This window comes from Phocoena phocoena, chromosome 8, assembly GCF_963924675.1.
Source record: "Phocoena phocoena chromosome 8, mPhoPho1.1, whole genome shotgun sequence".
Taxonomy (NCBI): domain Eukaryota; kingdom Metazoa; phylum Chordata; class Mammalia; order Artiodactyla; family Phocoenidae; genus Phocoena; species Phocoena phocoena.
This window is the reverse complement of record NC_089226.1, coordinates 11,927,130-11,941,691: the sequence shown is the minus strand read 5'-3', so window position 1 is coordinate 11,941,691 and position 14,562 is coordinate 11,927,130. Positions and strand designations below refer to the sequence as shown.

The window sequence follows — 14,562 nt, the reverse complement described above, 5'->3', positions numbered from 1 at the left end:
TTTGGGACCATGGCTGCGCTACAGGAGGGCTGGGAGATGCAGCGCTTGGGCGTCTTTGCCACGTGACAGGCAGCCGGGGACTGTTTTTCTGCTTACCTGGGAGTCGGTGACAGAATGTCATTCTCAGGGCAGAGCTGTGCATAATCAAGCAGGCCAGGTCCTGGCCAGGCAGGATTTCTAGACAAACAAGGGCAGGTTAAAGCCCAAAGCGTCTGACAACTGCCAAATAAGTCGCCTGCTTCCTAGGTGGCAAAAATGTTACCCAGGGCCACTGGGGCTTGCACTGGGGTCTAATCTAGGTCCTCCAGGGCAGCCGCTGAAGTCTTGGTTTCATGGGTATCACCAGTGTGTGTACACACGTGTGTACCTGCGTGTGCATGTGTACCCCCCCCCCCCCGCTTCCCTCCAGCCTGTACCGGTCTAGAAGGGAAAACCAGGGCAGCTGATCCTGCTGCGGCTCCTCATTTGTTTTCCCAGCTGTCTGCCCCGGGGCTTTGTTTCTGCAGTGGAACCCGGGCAGTTTGATTTGGAGGAAGCCTAGACTTGAGATGGGCCTGGGCCCCAGGGAGGAAGAGGGGGGTGCGGGAAGCAAGGCTTTCCTGTTGGTTAGGTACCTTTAGCTTGGAGAGCTGTGTTTGGTTGCCTTCTTCCCCGCTCTAGTGATCCCGAGCTCATGTCTAGGATAGGATGGCTGCTTCTAAGGATGCTCGAAAACTAGCTCCTTAGAAGCCAAAGCGAAGGTACGGGGTAGCTGCTGCTTTTTGCTCATCCAGAAAGGAGAGAGCGAAATCCACAGGGTCCTCTGACCAGGTCCACCCCCGCCCCCCTGCCCCCGCAGTGCTGGCTTCTCAGGTTGCCTGTGGTCTGTTAGCAGGGACTGTATTCAAAATATTTAGCCACTGGAATGGCCCTGACCAATTGGAACAGACCCAGTCTGGAGGGAGCTGGGCTTTGAAGGCCACCCTGCTGAGGCAGGCATTAACCTTTCAGTTGCTGGATTGTGGGCTGGGCCTGGGGAGGGGACCAGGCCAGTGGAGCTTTAGGAGGGGCCGCTCCTGGGTTTAAACTGCCTATTTGCTAACAGAAGCACTTGTTTTTTAACAACTAGAATAGGTGCTACTGGTACCTACTAGTTAATATCAGCCCTGTCCGATGGTCTCAAAGTGGAGGGGCAGTTAGGACAAACTCCCCTCTAACCTAACTCCAAGGTGACCGAGCAGTTCTTCCCTCTGTGAAGAAAAGCACAGAAAGGGGTTGGAATCGCTTCTGTAGTCTGGACAGCAGGCCCGCCGCGCCCTCCCCACCACTGCACTGGCAGGCCTGGTACCGGGGACTCCCGGTCCCTCGAGTGACTGGGGAGCCCTGCCCCAGGGTGCAGCTTGCTGGCCGTGTTGCATCTCCTGTGGATCGATCTGCCTCTCAAGAATCAGAATCAAACAACCCTTGGATTAGTCTCTGTGTCAGGTGGCACCTATCCATTATTATTAGTAGTAGTTCTATTACACGTTGTCCCGAAGTTAACTCTTGCTGAAGTTGTGGTCTTGAAACTGCTCTGTTGTCCCTTTCAGCCCCATCTCGTCCCCTCCTCGCCTCTGACCGCAGGGCACAGATGTCTGTCAGCAGGCTCCGTCTCCCTTCCTGCTTGTCGCGGGTTGCGGTGAGCAGCTGCTAAACCCAACAGTCGGAAGAGTCAGAAGACAGGAAAGATGAAGTTAGGGGCTTGCGGCGGGGGGTGGTTTAGTGCGGGGAGGGGATCTGGGGCTTTTGGAGAGGGTGAAGGAGCAGGGCAGGGGCTAGGGCAAGAAGGAAGGAGAACCAGGGAATGGTTGCAGTAGAGGAGCTCTAGGTGCTGGAGGTGAGGTGGGAGCCATGGGCCCCCGGCCTCAGTGCTGTCACCTTGAAGAGGAGGGCTGCTTCAATTTCTCAGGGCTGAGTTGGGGATGATTTGGAGCTGGTGGGAGAATGCCTAGGGCTGCCTTCTTGGAGAACTTGGTGGCTGTTGGACCTGGGGCTGGAGCAGGCTGAGTGAGGTTAGGGATGCTGCCTTCCCTGTTGGGTTTGTAACTCCCCAGAGGAGGCTGTTACCCCTCCTCAGACGTCTCAGGAAGGAAGTGACTCTTACTGTGCTGATGACTTAGGTTACTTTTGCCTTTGTCCCTTGGAAGGCAGATTGCCCCACTCGACCTACCATTTCCTGATAAACATCCCCCATGGCTGAGTGCTTTGCCCTCTACGCCAAGGTGCTGGGCCCAGGCAAATCACCTGTGCACAGACGTTAGCGTGGCTGCCACGGAGGGCGATTGGAAATGGTGGAAATGACTGTTCGCAGCTGCTCGGAAGGGCTAAGGTGTCACGAAGGGGCCACGTGGAAGTCTGGGGGGCGTGGCCTGCAGGAGGGGAAAGAAGGCGCTGCTTAGGTAAATGGAGCGGCTGTGGGGTCACGTGAGAGTTTGAGTCTATTTTCGAATCAGCCCGCCGTCCCACTTCCTTCTTTGCGGTCCCTTGTGTGCCACCGCCTGGACAGCGTGCGGCTCCAGCCACCTGACAGTTCCACCAGCCTCGCAGTGCCCCCCGGGATCAGTCAGCAGTGTCCAGACATGTCTGGGCTCTTTGAAGGTCACTGGATGTGTGGTCAGGTTTCCCAGCCTCCACAGATGCGAGGGCTGGTCCTGCCTTTTTCTAGGCAGAGGCTGGTCCCGGGTGAGACGGTGAAACACTCTTTCTTCCCTTGGTTCCCACCTCCTGGAGGTGAGTCCGTTCCCTCCTTCGTCTGCCCATCCTCCTTTCACGGTACTCTTGACTTCTTCACTCGAAACTGGAGAGAGTCACTTAGGCTGACATGGGGATGAATTCTGTAGCGACTTTTGTTATCTCTCCGGAGGTCTTTGTGTTTTACGAGGGAGCGTAGCGTTAAGCTAAAGGAAAAGATAAAGCATGTCTGGAATATTAAGTGATTGCAGACATGCTTGGAAAGGTGGGGGGTGGCGGTGAGGATGCTCCTGAAATTGCCCAGGTTAGGAAGCATCTAGTAGGTCAGCTCTGCTGGCCAGTCTGCAGGGTCGCCTCGAGCAGACTTGACAGCCAGGCGTCCCGGGACTAAAAGCAGAGTAGGACGTCCCGTGCCTTCGTACTCTGTGCACATTGGAGGATGTTACCTAGCGGCAGGAAGCACGTGCCTAAGGGTGGGATGGAAGCTGCAGGTCATTAGAGTAACGTTGGGTCAGAGAGGTGAAGGCTTCGTGGGTGCTCGGGACTAGGGCTGGAGCTTCACAGATGGACAGATTTCTGTAGCTGGAGCAGAGCTGGTGGGAACCCTAGGGGATCAGGGAGGAGAAGGGCATGGGCAGAGGCTTCAGGGTGCCAAATGTGTTTTCTCTGCAGGCGGGGAGGGGAGTGTTTGCACTGAATGGCTTAATGATGTCAGTGGGGCCCCACCTGAAGAGGGAGGAGTTTTCCCTGTGCCTTGAGGACTGGAGGGAGCCATGGAAGAACCTTGGAGCTGACGGGTGACTGTGAATACTGTCCCTTAGGGACCTGTGTCTGGTCTGCCGGCAGCATGCAGGATGGGCTGGAAGGGCAAGGTTAGAGGATGGTAAGAAAGGGAGCCTGTGGGTTACTATAGGCATGAAGTTGCCCGGTCACTTTACCAAACCTAATATCCACCCTCTAAGGGTCTCGCTCCCTGCTGGTCCTAGAAGCCAGGAGGATGAGTAGAACCCAGTGCCGACCCCAATTTCCTCATAGTCTCTAGTAGGACCACGGGCTACACTAGTAGCACTGGGAAGAAAAAGGAAAGCACTGATTGTGAAAGACCTTTTAGAGGAAAACCTAACAGGGTAGGTGGCCGATTGAAAGTAAGGGAAGGCAGTGGAGTAGAAACCAGACCCTAATGGTGAGTAATGGGGCCGGGGAAGGTGTCACGTGGATAGGGCTCGGGACATGGGGAGGGAGAAGTGGGTTTTGGGGGGCAGGTGGCGAAGAATTCAGTTTTGGACAGAGAGCAATATCTGGGCACATCCGGGTGGAGATGCTGACTGAGAAGGTAAAGAAGGTCATGAAAACTAGACTCTTGGGAAGACATCAGGGTGGGCGTGGAGATTTGAGAGTCTTGGAATGCGGGCTCCTGGAGGGGCGGTGGTGGAAGCTTCTGGAAGGATGAGCCATAAGCCACGGTAGCAGCCGAGGATGGAGGAGTCAGGGTCACCTGAGGGCGAGGAGCTGAAGAAGACAGAGGGGCTGGCAAGAGAGCCAAAGACAGATGGTCAGGGGTGGGGCGTGGAGCGATGATACGACAGTGTCGCAGAAGGCAAGAGCGTTTCCAGGGAAGCTTGGGGACTGGATTAAGAGAGGAGGCACTTCACTGAGCCTAGCAGTCCAGGCTAAGACCTATGGATTCAATTCGGGAAAGACTGCCTTTTTGTTGGAAGGAGAGAGGTAAGGTTTGATGAACCAGCCAGACGCTGATACGAATGCTGCCTCTTCCTGGTCACCTTGGGCAGCCGACCTCTCTAAGTATGAGTGTCCTCATTGGTAAGAGAGGAGATGACAGTGTCATAGCTTGGAGTTGCTGCAGGGGCGCTGTGAGTGAAAAGAGGCAAGGTGTGCAAACATTCAGCCCAGTGCCTGGTGCATACTAAGTGCCTCTTGAAAAATTGTCGCTATTGGACTTCCCTGGTGGTCCAATAGTTAAGACTCCGCGCTTCCAATGCAGGGGCCCACGGGTTCAATCCCTGGTCGGGGAACTAAGACACGCATGCTGTGCGGCGCAGCCAAAAGGAACAAAAAGAAAAAGAAAAAAGAAAAATCATAGCTACTGTCATGAACATCATACGTTCTGTGGCCGGACATGGGATTTCTAGGTCCTCAAATGTGAAACTGCAGGCAGCCATGGGATAGGTGTTTCTGGAGAAAACTTTTCAAACTGAGAGAACACTCCCTCCCCCGAATAACCAAGACGGTTTCAGAGCAGGAAGATGGGCTGTGTTATTTCTAGGGGACACTTTTATGCCCCAAATGATGATGGTCCTTAGGGTCCTAATTTTTTTTATCACTTTGCCTTTGGTTCCGCTAGTTTTTGCTTTCATACCATTTACTACCCTTTAGAGTTAGATTTAATTAGCCTTCTCCAGAGTTTGGAGTTTCACATTAGATGCTGTGGAGGAAACAGAGGAGAGAGAACACATAAAACGCATGCCTGGGAAGTTTACAGGCTGGATGTGGGGAGAGCGCGTGAAGGAGAAGGAGCAGGAATGTCAGAAAGCAACGTGTAGACAAGTGCAGATTGTTTCTGCAGGCTGAGGCTGTTAGAGCTGAAAGGGCTCCGAGCTGAAGCGGGGTCTGGGGCAGGTGGAATCAATTAGGGAACGCGTCCTTGGACTGATTCCTGTGCGTCAGTGATTTCTAGGATGTCAGTGGCTGAGTTTTGGTGGCGCTGGGTCCCCCCAGCTCTGGTTCTGGGTCACAGTCGTCCTCTGAGCCACCCTGTGCTCCTGGGAGCAGGGGACGTCCTCCAGCTCTCTGTGTGCACGCAAGGCCTGCCACCTTCTGGGCTTTCCAGCCTTAATTTCCTGATATTTCCCTCAAGCCCCAAGACTGTCACCAAACCCATACTGTTTTTTTTTTCCTTCCTCTTTTGTTCCCAAACTCAAACTGCCCTCGACGCGGCGTGGAAGTCTTGTCTGCCCGTCAAGGCCCAAATCTTCCATGGAGTCATATCCGATCTCCCAAACCGGAACTGATCTATAGTCTGTGCTCTCACAGGACTCTGTCCATGGTTTCTCAGTTGGTCTCATTTCCCCTTGCATTGTAGTTGGCTGTAGACACGTCTTTCTCCCACATTAGACTGGAAGGTGCTTAAGAGGAAGGGTCCTCTGCTTCGTCTGGGACGCCCTCGGCATCTGGTCCAGGGTGAATATTCGGTGCACATTTGTTCAGTTGAATTGCTTTGATCCTTTCCCCTTGAGAACTCTTCAGGCCGGCAGTCACTCTCCAGCCTGACTTGTTCACTCACCCGTGGGGAAGCAAAATAAGGTGAGGCCCCTGCTTGCCCGCTGTGCCCCACAGTGAGTCTGCCCGCCCCAGTGGCCACTGGGTCCTCAGAGCTGCCCTGTCACCCGGCACAGGGGCAAGAAGGGGAAGCTAAGCTTCCTGGGTGTGTGTGATGTCAGGGGTCTTCCCGGAAAGGTGTGTCAGAGGATGCACGGATAGTGAGCAGGCCCATCCGTGTGCAGCCAGCCTGGAGAGCAGGGCTTCTCTGCCCGGCTTCCTAGAGCCGCCCTCTGATTGTGACCGGGTCACCCCCCAGGGAATGAGAAAGGCCAAGTCAGTTGAAAGAAAAAATAGAAAGGCTTGGCTCGCTTCATTACCTGGGTAAACAAGAGCTCCACCTGGCTTCAGCGCAGCCCGTCTGCACCCTTCCTTTGCCGAGCCTCGTGTGATGTGCACCGGAGTCTCTTCACTGTCAGGAGATGGCAAGAAGACCGTGTGCGAGGGTGCCGGCCCCTGGCCTCTGCATGCGTGGGCGCTCAGACTCTGCTGGGGAGGGGAGTTCGGGGCGCGGCCAGGCTCTGCCCTGAGCTCTCCTCCTTTCCCTGCAGTACATCTTTGCAGATGTTTATGCCCAGTACCTCTGGACCACGTTTGACTTCTGCAACACCATCCAAGGCTTCTCCATCCCATTCCGGGCAGCCGATCTCCTCCTGCACAGCAAGGCCTCTAACCTGCTCCTGGGCTTTGACAGGTCTCACCCCAACAAGCAGGTAAGAGAGCTTCTGGGGCTCCTTGAGGTTTCTGTTCTGCCCCAGTGGATCGCCTGTCCTTCGAGTGACCTCCCCCAGCCCCTCCCTCCTCCTGTCTCAGGCTGAGCCTTTGTAGCTACTATTTCACTTCCCACGGCTGGGGAAAACTATATCCCCCTGGCACCCTGGGTCTGCATCCTAGCCAGGGAGCAACACCCAGCCCCGGCAGGCCCTGTTAGTTACACATCAGGCCATTCTTGCTGCAGGGACACCTCTGTTAGTCCTGGGGGTAAATCGGGTCTCTGGAATTAAATCAAAGAGAGCCAGGTAGGGAAGGCTGGCATCTGAGCTGTGCTGGGACCTCTTGTCGAATTTCTCCACCTTAAACATACTGCCCTTGCCTACCATTTATTTGAAGTTACCATTCACTTAAATATTCTTGCTGTGTGTGTGTGTGTGTGTGTGTGTGTGCGCGTGCGTGCGGGCACACGAGCGCACGTGTGTGCGTGAATATAATATAAATGTGTGCATTTTCTTCCTTTAACCCGGGTTTGAAGGAAAGGTGAGAGATGGGGAGAGAGCCCAGGTAAGTTTCTATCTCAAGGTTAAAACTCGCCAGGTCAAGGGTATTGATGTGGCATAATCCTGTGCAACCTGTTGGCCCTGTAGGATTGGGTTCATGATGAGTTTCAAATGACTTTGCCCAGAGGAACCTTGGAACGATTCTTTTTCTTTGCAGGTTGTTTAACCAGAACATGACCTGTTTATCTTCACTTGCCTTAGGGAGTAACCCAAGTATGGGCTGTTTACCAGTGTAGGTGGATTATTGTTGCTTTTAACCTCCTGCTTCTTACTCCCTGGTCCCTAGGGCCACAGGAACCCTCAGGTTTTGTCTTTGGAAGTTGAGGGGCAAAGGTCAGCAAGTCAATTACTCATGGCCACACCCTTTGTATTCAGGGGATTCCCTGAGTCCTCTCCATTCAGCTTTCATCACTGTGTCCCATTTTGGGTTTTCAAGGACACTGTTTCCCAGGCGAGAAATACTGAGTATAATCCTTTTGTTTTCACCACCACTTGAGGGTCAGTCTTGAGTAAAATATAATTTCTGATAATACATAAAAGGAAGACAAGGCACAATCGTTTTTCCTTCCTTCCAATACGGAGGTACTGAGACCTTAGTAACTGAATGGAGAAGAATGCAAAGGTGAACTTCCTGCCCTTCCTGCCCTTGTTGGCACGTGGGGTAACGGGGTTGGGTAATGTGATCTCCCCACCTGTCTTCACAGGGGACGTATTGTTGAGGCTGGGGTTTCCACGGGTGTGTGCTGGTGATGCCATTCGGGGACCTTACATCACGCCTCTTGCATCGTGACCACTTGTCGCTTTGGTCTTTGCAGCTGTGGAAATCAGATGATTTTGGCCAGACCTGGATCATGATTCAGGAACATGTGAAGTCCGTTTCTTGGTAAGTCGTGCCATCTGAGAAATTTGAGTTACATAATCCTTTTCTTCAGTTCTAGCTCCTTCATGCAGGGCAAATCTGCCCTCCCCTGAAATGTGAAGCATCTGGTTCAGGAAAGACACATTTCAGACCCAGGAATGAGAGCTGCAGGTATAACAGACTCCCCAGGGGTTGGGGGGGGTGAGGAAGGAAGGTCACTTGTGACGGGAGTGACAGAGCTTTTGCATTTTTCAATCCATCAGGGAATCCAGGGGAATCTTGACGCTCTTGCATGTATTAGAATTTCTAAAAGACCTTCATTTTTAGGGCAGCATATCAGAAGTGGGGACTTTTCTCTAAAATTCGTTCATTTGTTCATTCATAACATATTTTTTTGGAACGTCTGCTGAATATAAAACAGACGCTTTAGGGTGTAAGAAGTTGAATAACTGATGGATATAGTTATTAAGGAGATTGCAGTTTAGGAGAGAAGAAGAGACATTTTGTGCATGTGACATACATCATGAAAGAAGCATGGAGTCCCACGGACATAGCATAAGAAGCCAGAGGAGGGCCATGCTCCTTCCCGATGGGTCATAGGCAGCTCCACGGAGGAGGTTACTGTTGATCCAGGATGTGCACACCAGGTAGGGTGTGGCTGTTTGGACGTGTGCAGGATGGGAATTCCAGATGGGAACAGAATGGCCCAAGGCAGAGACAAGGCATTGTGGTGCTTGGGTGGAGAACCCTCAGTCTTATCCTTGGACAGTGTATTGGGTGAAATTTGGAAAGGGGTGTTGGTATCAGAATCTGCAGTGCTTGCTTGGTAAAGGAATTTGGACTGAATTCTGAAAGCAATCGGGAGCCATTGTAGGTTTTTGAGAAGGAAAGTGAAATCAACAGGGCTAACCTTTAAGAGGTTGTTTCTGGTCTTAGTCACTTCTGGCCTTTTACTGTTATGGAGATGATGTATATAACCTTGAATTTGTACATATGCAGACGAATGTGTAGAGCAGACTCCCAGGAGTGGACTTGGTGGGTCAGTGGGAAAAAGTCAAACCATTCACACCTACCAAACTTGATACCTCTTGACCTTCACCACCCTGGATCAGCTCTACCCATACGTAATCTTCCCCATTTCAGTTTCTGGTTGCTCAGGTGAAAAATTCTGAGTCATGACTGATTCCGTGTTGGTTTCATGCTTCACGTTCAGTCCATCAGGAAATCCCTGTGGCTGTACCTTCAGTATATACCCAGGATCCACTACTCAGCAACTGCTTTACTCCACGTCACTGCTGTCAATCATTAATCATCCAGCTGGTCTTTCTACTTCTACTCTTGTCCTTCTACAACTGATTCTTAGCACGGCCGTATTGATTCTGTTAAAAACAGGTCAGATCATGTTGTTCTTCTCCTTTGAACCCTTTCATGTGCATCATTACTTTTCTCAGATTAAATGCCAGCTACATTCCTAACCACAGGGCCTTTGCACTTGCTATTTTCCCTGTCTAGAATGCTTGTCCTAAAGATATATTTGTGGCTTGCTCCTTTACCTCATTCAAGTCTGCTCAAATAACATCTTCCAGATGGGGCCTATCCTAAGGATCTCATTAAAATTGCAATTACTCCTGTCATTCCCGGTCTGCTGTAGCCTGATCTGTTCTTTTTCTGCACAGCACTCATCACATCCTAATATACTCTTATTATGCTTATTATTTGTCTTTCTTCAATAGAATAAAACTACACGAGGGCATGGACTTTTTTCAGTTTTGCACTGATATATCCCCAGTGACTAAAGCATTGAAATTGTAACTTTGCCAAAACTTCTATAGAAAGTGTCAAATTTTGCATTCATTCTCAACAATATAGAATTATGCCTTTTCCCACAGCCAATGTGTTAGTATCTCAGTATAGTTGTATTTTTTAAATCTTGTTTTATTTATTTATTTACTTACATGGTTGCACCAGGTCTTTGTTGAGGCTCGTGGGCTCCTTAGTTGTGGCATGTATGTGGGCTCTAGTTCCCTGACCAGGGGTCGAACCTGGGCCCCCTGCATTGGGAGCAACCACTGTGCCACCAGGTAAGTCCCTTGGTATAGTTTTGATTTGCATTTTTCTTATTATGAATAAGTTAAAACATCTTTTAACCTAAGGGTCATTTTTACTTCTTTTTTGGGGCCATGTCTCTTCATGCCCTTTGCCCTTTTTCCATTAGATTGTTCATCTCTTTATTACTGATTTCCAGGAGCTCTTTATATATTTGAGATTGGTCCTTTGTGATATGAAAGAGCTCGTATGTGTGTGTTCATTTATATTTATATTTTCCAGTTTGTCATTGGTTTTTTGACTTTTGCATGTGGTTTTAGTCCTCATTAAATGTAGTGGCTCCACAAGATGTAGATCCTGTCTGTACGTCTTTTAGCCGTCTCTTTGAAGAGGAAAGTCTTTGAGTTCGTATTGCTTCCTTAGTAATTAAGGACAGTAAAGGGTGGAGCAGAGAGGGGCCTTACAGCTGAGTATCTTCAGGCTCCAGTGGACTTCCTTTTTTTTTTTTTTTTTTTCTTTTTGCGGTACGCGGGCCTCTCACTGCTGTGGCCTCTCCCGTCGTGGGGCACAGGCTCCGGACGCGCAGGCTCAGCGGCCATGGCTCACGGGCCCAGCCGCTCCGCGGCACGTGGGATCTTCCCGGACCGGGGCACGAGCCCGTGTCCCCTGCATCGGCAGACAGACTCTCAACCACTGCGCCACCAGGGAAGCCCTGGACTTCGTTTTTGCAGAGGGCAGCTCTTTTTGACTCTCATTATTTTCCTGGGGCAGAGGTGGTAGAGTCTTAGATTATAACCACACTCTCATCCGAGTACAACCTCTACCCAGGGAATACCATTAGAACTTTTTTTTTTTGAACTTTAAAGGGACAAATTGTTCTTTTCTCTGTTTAGAGAATCATATATTAAGAGGGCAAACCAGCAGGATTACTAAATAAAGAAGCTTCATGTTTGGGAACTTTTGTGTTGTACCTTCTGCCTCTGTGCAGACATGCAGATAGGTATCCTAGGGGAAGGGGCTGCCTGTCTTACTGTAGATAATGACATGTCTGGTGTCAGGGAATTTCAGGCTATTTGAGGGATTTCTCCTAGGGTTCCCCATAATACGTGAGAGTGTAATGTAACCTCTCAGAGAATAAAGGCACACTTTGTTCAACGATGCTTGGCAGCCTGGGAGCAGGAGGGGTGAGGAAAACCAGTGATTTATGTTATCCAGAGCTGGAGATTGGTAAGACAGGACAGAGGATGAGCCATGGGGGCGGGTTCAAGGATGCCCTGTGGAGCACCTCTGAAAGGCTGTAAGTGAGGTGGGTGAGGCCAAGTGAGGACCAATGACTGTGCTCAGAGACAGAGCAAGGCTTGGAACTTCCAAATGAGGGTAAAGAGAAGAGGAAGTCAGTGTCAGTGAGCATGGAAAGTGGGAGGCTAGCGATTGCCAAGTACAGGAATTTATTGGGGGAGCAGCTCACAGAAAGGAGAGGTTCAGATGTGGATTACGGAAGAGAATTGGGATGAAAGCCGCAGCTCTTTCTGTTGCTAGCTGTTGGCTGCTGCTTTGGGTTACGAAGGAATAGTAGAGGTGAGCTCCACCTCAATATCTGGGTGAAGGTCCCTTCCTCTCTGCCTTTTTAAAAATATCCAGCGTGTTTTAATTTGCATATCCTCTAGGGTAGAGGAAGTACTTTAATCGGTACTTCCAATTGTGGAAAAGAAGAGAACACGTCCTCCCCACACAGAGCATCTCATGGTGAACGTTAGTTTCTCTCATTGGGACAGGCTGGTTTCTCCAGTGTCCCACCAAGACGCCAGATTGTAGGGCCAAAGTCAAGTCTTCCCCCTTTGCAAAAAGAGGCTCTTTTGTTTTCCTCTTTCTTATCTCCCTTCTTTCCTTCTTCCTCCCATCCTCCCTCCTTTCTTTTCTTTTCCTTCCCTTCCCATCCCTTCTGTCTTGGAACTTGCTCTTGACAATACGTCTTGGAAGGAGCTTCCTATCATTGCCTTCGTTATCCCGAGAGCCATTGTGTCTATGGAACCGTACAAAGATGGTTTGTGTGAATTAATCATTAATGAATCCTGCTTCTCCTTGGGTCATCACTGCATCCTCACTGTGACGCTCTCCAGATTTTTCCAACTGTTTTTCCCTCTTGCTAAATGGTCCGCCTGGCCTTGGTGTTCTTGTGCGTGTTAGGAAACCTCAGGCAGGTTAGTTGTCCTCCCAGGCTGTTCTTAGGGCCCTTCTTAGGGGACACACCAGTGTAGAGATTCTTCTCTGAGGTAGTTTGATCTAATCACTCTGCAGTTTTTGGTTTGGGAGAGCTTTTGCAATACGTCCATGGATCCACGCAGCAAAGATCAATGCGGCAAGGAACTCTATAGGATAAAAAGAAATGTAAGGCATGGCCTTTGATGGAATCTATACTCTGTCTAGGAAGCTCAGGCAGACACATGATGGTGAACGGTATAATATAGTGGGTAAGAAGCTCCATCGTATAAAGTGAGAAGACTGATTCCAAAATCCACTTAAGGCAGTTCCCTCCCTTTTCTTGAACTCATAAAAAAGGCTTGGAATTGAGACGCATGGCTAGTGATGGGAGAAGGGCATGGGGGAAGGCTTCCTGGAAGAGGGGGACTTGCACTTGATCTCAGAAGACGAGTAGGATTTAGATGTGCAGGTCAGAGTATATGCAGAGGGCATCCAGGCAGAGGGGGATAGTGTGGACAGAAGCACAGAGGGAGAGTTGAGCCCTGCGTTTCTGAAGGACGTCAAGGGGATCAGTACACTTGCCTTTCACTTTTCCTTCTTTTCCCTCCCCTCTAGCCCCGCTGGAGCTTGCCTGGAGCGAAACCCAGGCTGCACTGTTAACGACAGTACCAGCAGAAAACACTTGACAAGTGGCAATTCCTTTCCCTCTCTACTGAGCCAAGGAGCCACCAAAGGGATGTGTTTGCGGCACAGAGAGAGAGCGTCACTTGTAGCTGCTGCCATGGTGACCCTGGGTTCTCATTGACGGTCTGCATGGCAGGACCTCTACACCTCCAACGACTCAATGTGGAGATGATGACAACCGCTTTTTTTTTTTTCCTTCCAGGGGAATCGATCCCTACGACAAGCCAAACACCATCTACGTTGAACGACACGAACCCTCTGGCTACTCCACAGTTTTCCGAAGTACAGACTTCTTCCAGTCCCGGGAGAACCTGGAGGTGATCCTGGAGGAAGTGAGGGACTTCCAGCTGCGGGACAAGTACATGTTTGCCACAAAGGTGGTGGTAAGTTCGAGGAGTAAACTGCTTTTGCGTGTCCGTTCTGAGGGTGGGTGTTCCGTGATCTGGCACGGAGGGTCCATGCAAGCAGGGACGGAATGCACGTGCCTGGGGGAGCTTGACAGCCGGTGCTGGATGTAGCTGGACACTCCCAAGGGACCTGGAAGGTTCTGGGTGGTCAAGGAGCAGAAAAGCTTAGACGACCACTCAGAGTGTCTCTGGGTGCTGGGAATTTGGTCCTTTCCTGGTCCAAGCATCCTTGACCAACACACATTTCTTTGAAATCCCAATGAAAAGAACACAGAAAGGAGGGGTGGGGCTAAGTGGCTTTTTTTTCTTTAATCCCACTACCTGATTTCCCTGCAGCCCAGGCTCATTTTTTTGGGAGGTTTGGACACATGTTCATTTACGTGGCTAGTAGAATGTGTAGTCATTGGCTAGTGGGAGTTAATGCTCTAAGAAAAGCAGCACTTAAGCTTCCAGCTGTCAGTAAGTAGCTTAAGTCTCAGGCTTTGGGAGAATCTTCTCCTTGATTTTATGTGTTGGGGCCACACGCTGAAATGGAGGGCTTGCTCATTTAAAACCACAGTTGATTATTTAACAGGACTTGCCTTGCAGCTGTATCAAGTTGCAACCATACTGCCCTTGTGTAAAGGAAAAAACCAGGCCTGGCCCAGAGTAGGTTGGGCTGCTCTTGCTGGGGGGTGCAAGCTTGCTCTCATAACGCGACCATTGCCTCCTTGACCTCAGGTCTGACGGAGGTCTCTGGTGCCTGGGCGGTTGCTCTTTTCTGTTGTCGTTAACCTTAGGGACTAAAACCAGATGTCGTGGTTTCGTCCAGGTTCTCACTTATTTATATGTTGGTAGCTGGCCAGGCAGAAGCAGGTCAACCCGCTTGGTAGGGTCCTAGGGTGGAGAGAGGACTTCCCCAAAAGGGAAAGCAGGGAGCGAGGTTGGAATCAGAAGAGAAGATGCGAGAGGCTAAAGGCCAGAGGGGTTCCCCATTACACACCTCGAAAAATGTGTGTTTTTTTTTTTTTTTTTTTTTTTTGCGGTACGCGGGCCTCTCACTGCT

The 14,562-nt window shown here is 50.6% G+C and overlaps 1 protein-coding gene across 1 annotated transcript in view; it reads left to right on the top strand.

Annotated features, from left to right (window-relative positions):
* SORL1 (sortilin related receptor 1) overlaps positions 1 to 14,562 on the top strand; it is a 156,487-nt gene that overhangs the window by 22,691 nt on the left and 119,234 nt on the right. The window contains exons 4-6 of the mRNA XM_065883269.1: positions 6,597 to 6,758; positions 8,135 to 8,202; positions 13,313 to 13,493. Coding sequence (XP_065739341.1) covers positions 6,597 to 6,758; positions 8,135 to 8,202; positions 13,313 to 13,493 — 411 coding nt within the window. The remainder of the gene's footprint in view (positions 1 to 6,596; positions 6,759 to 8,134; positions 8,203 to 13,312; positions 13,494 to 14,562) is intronic.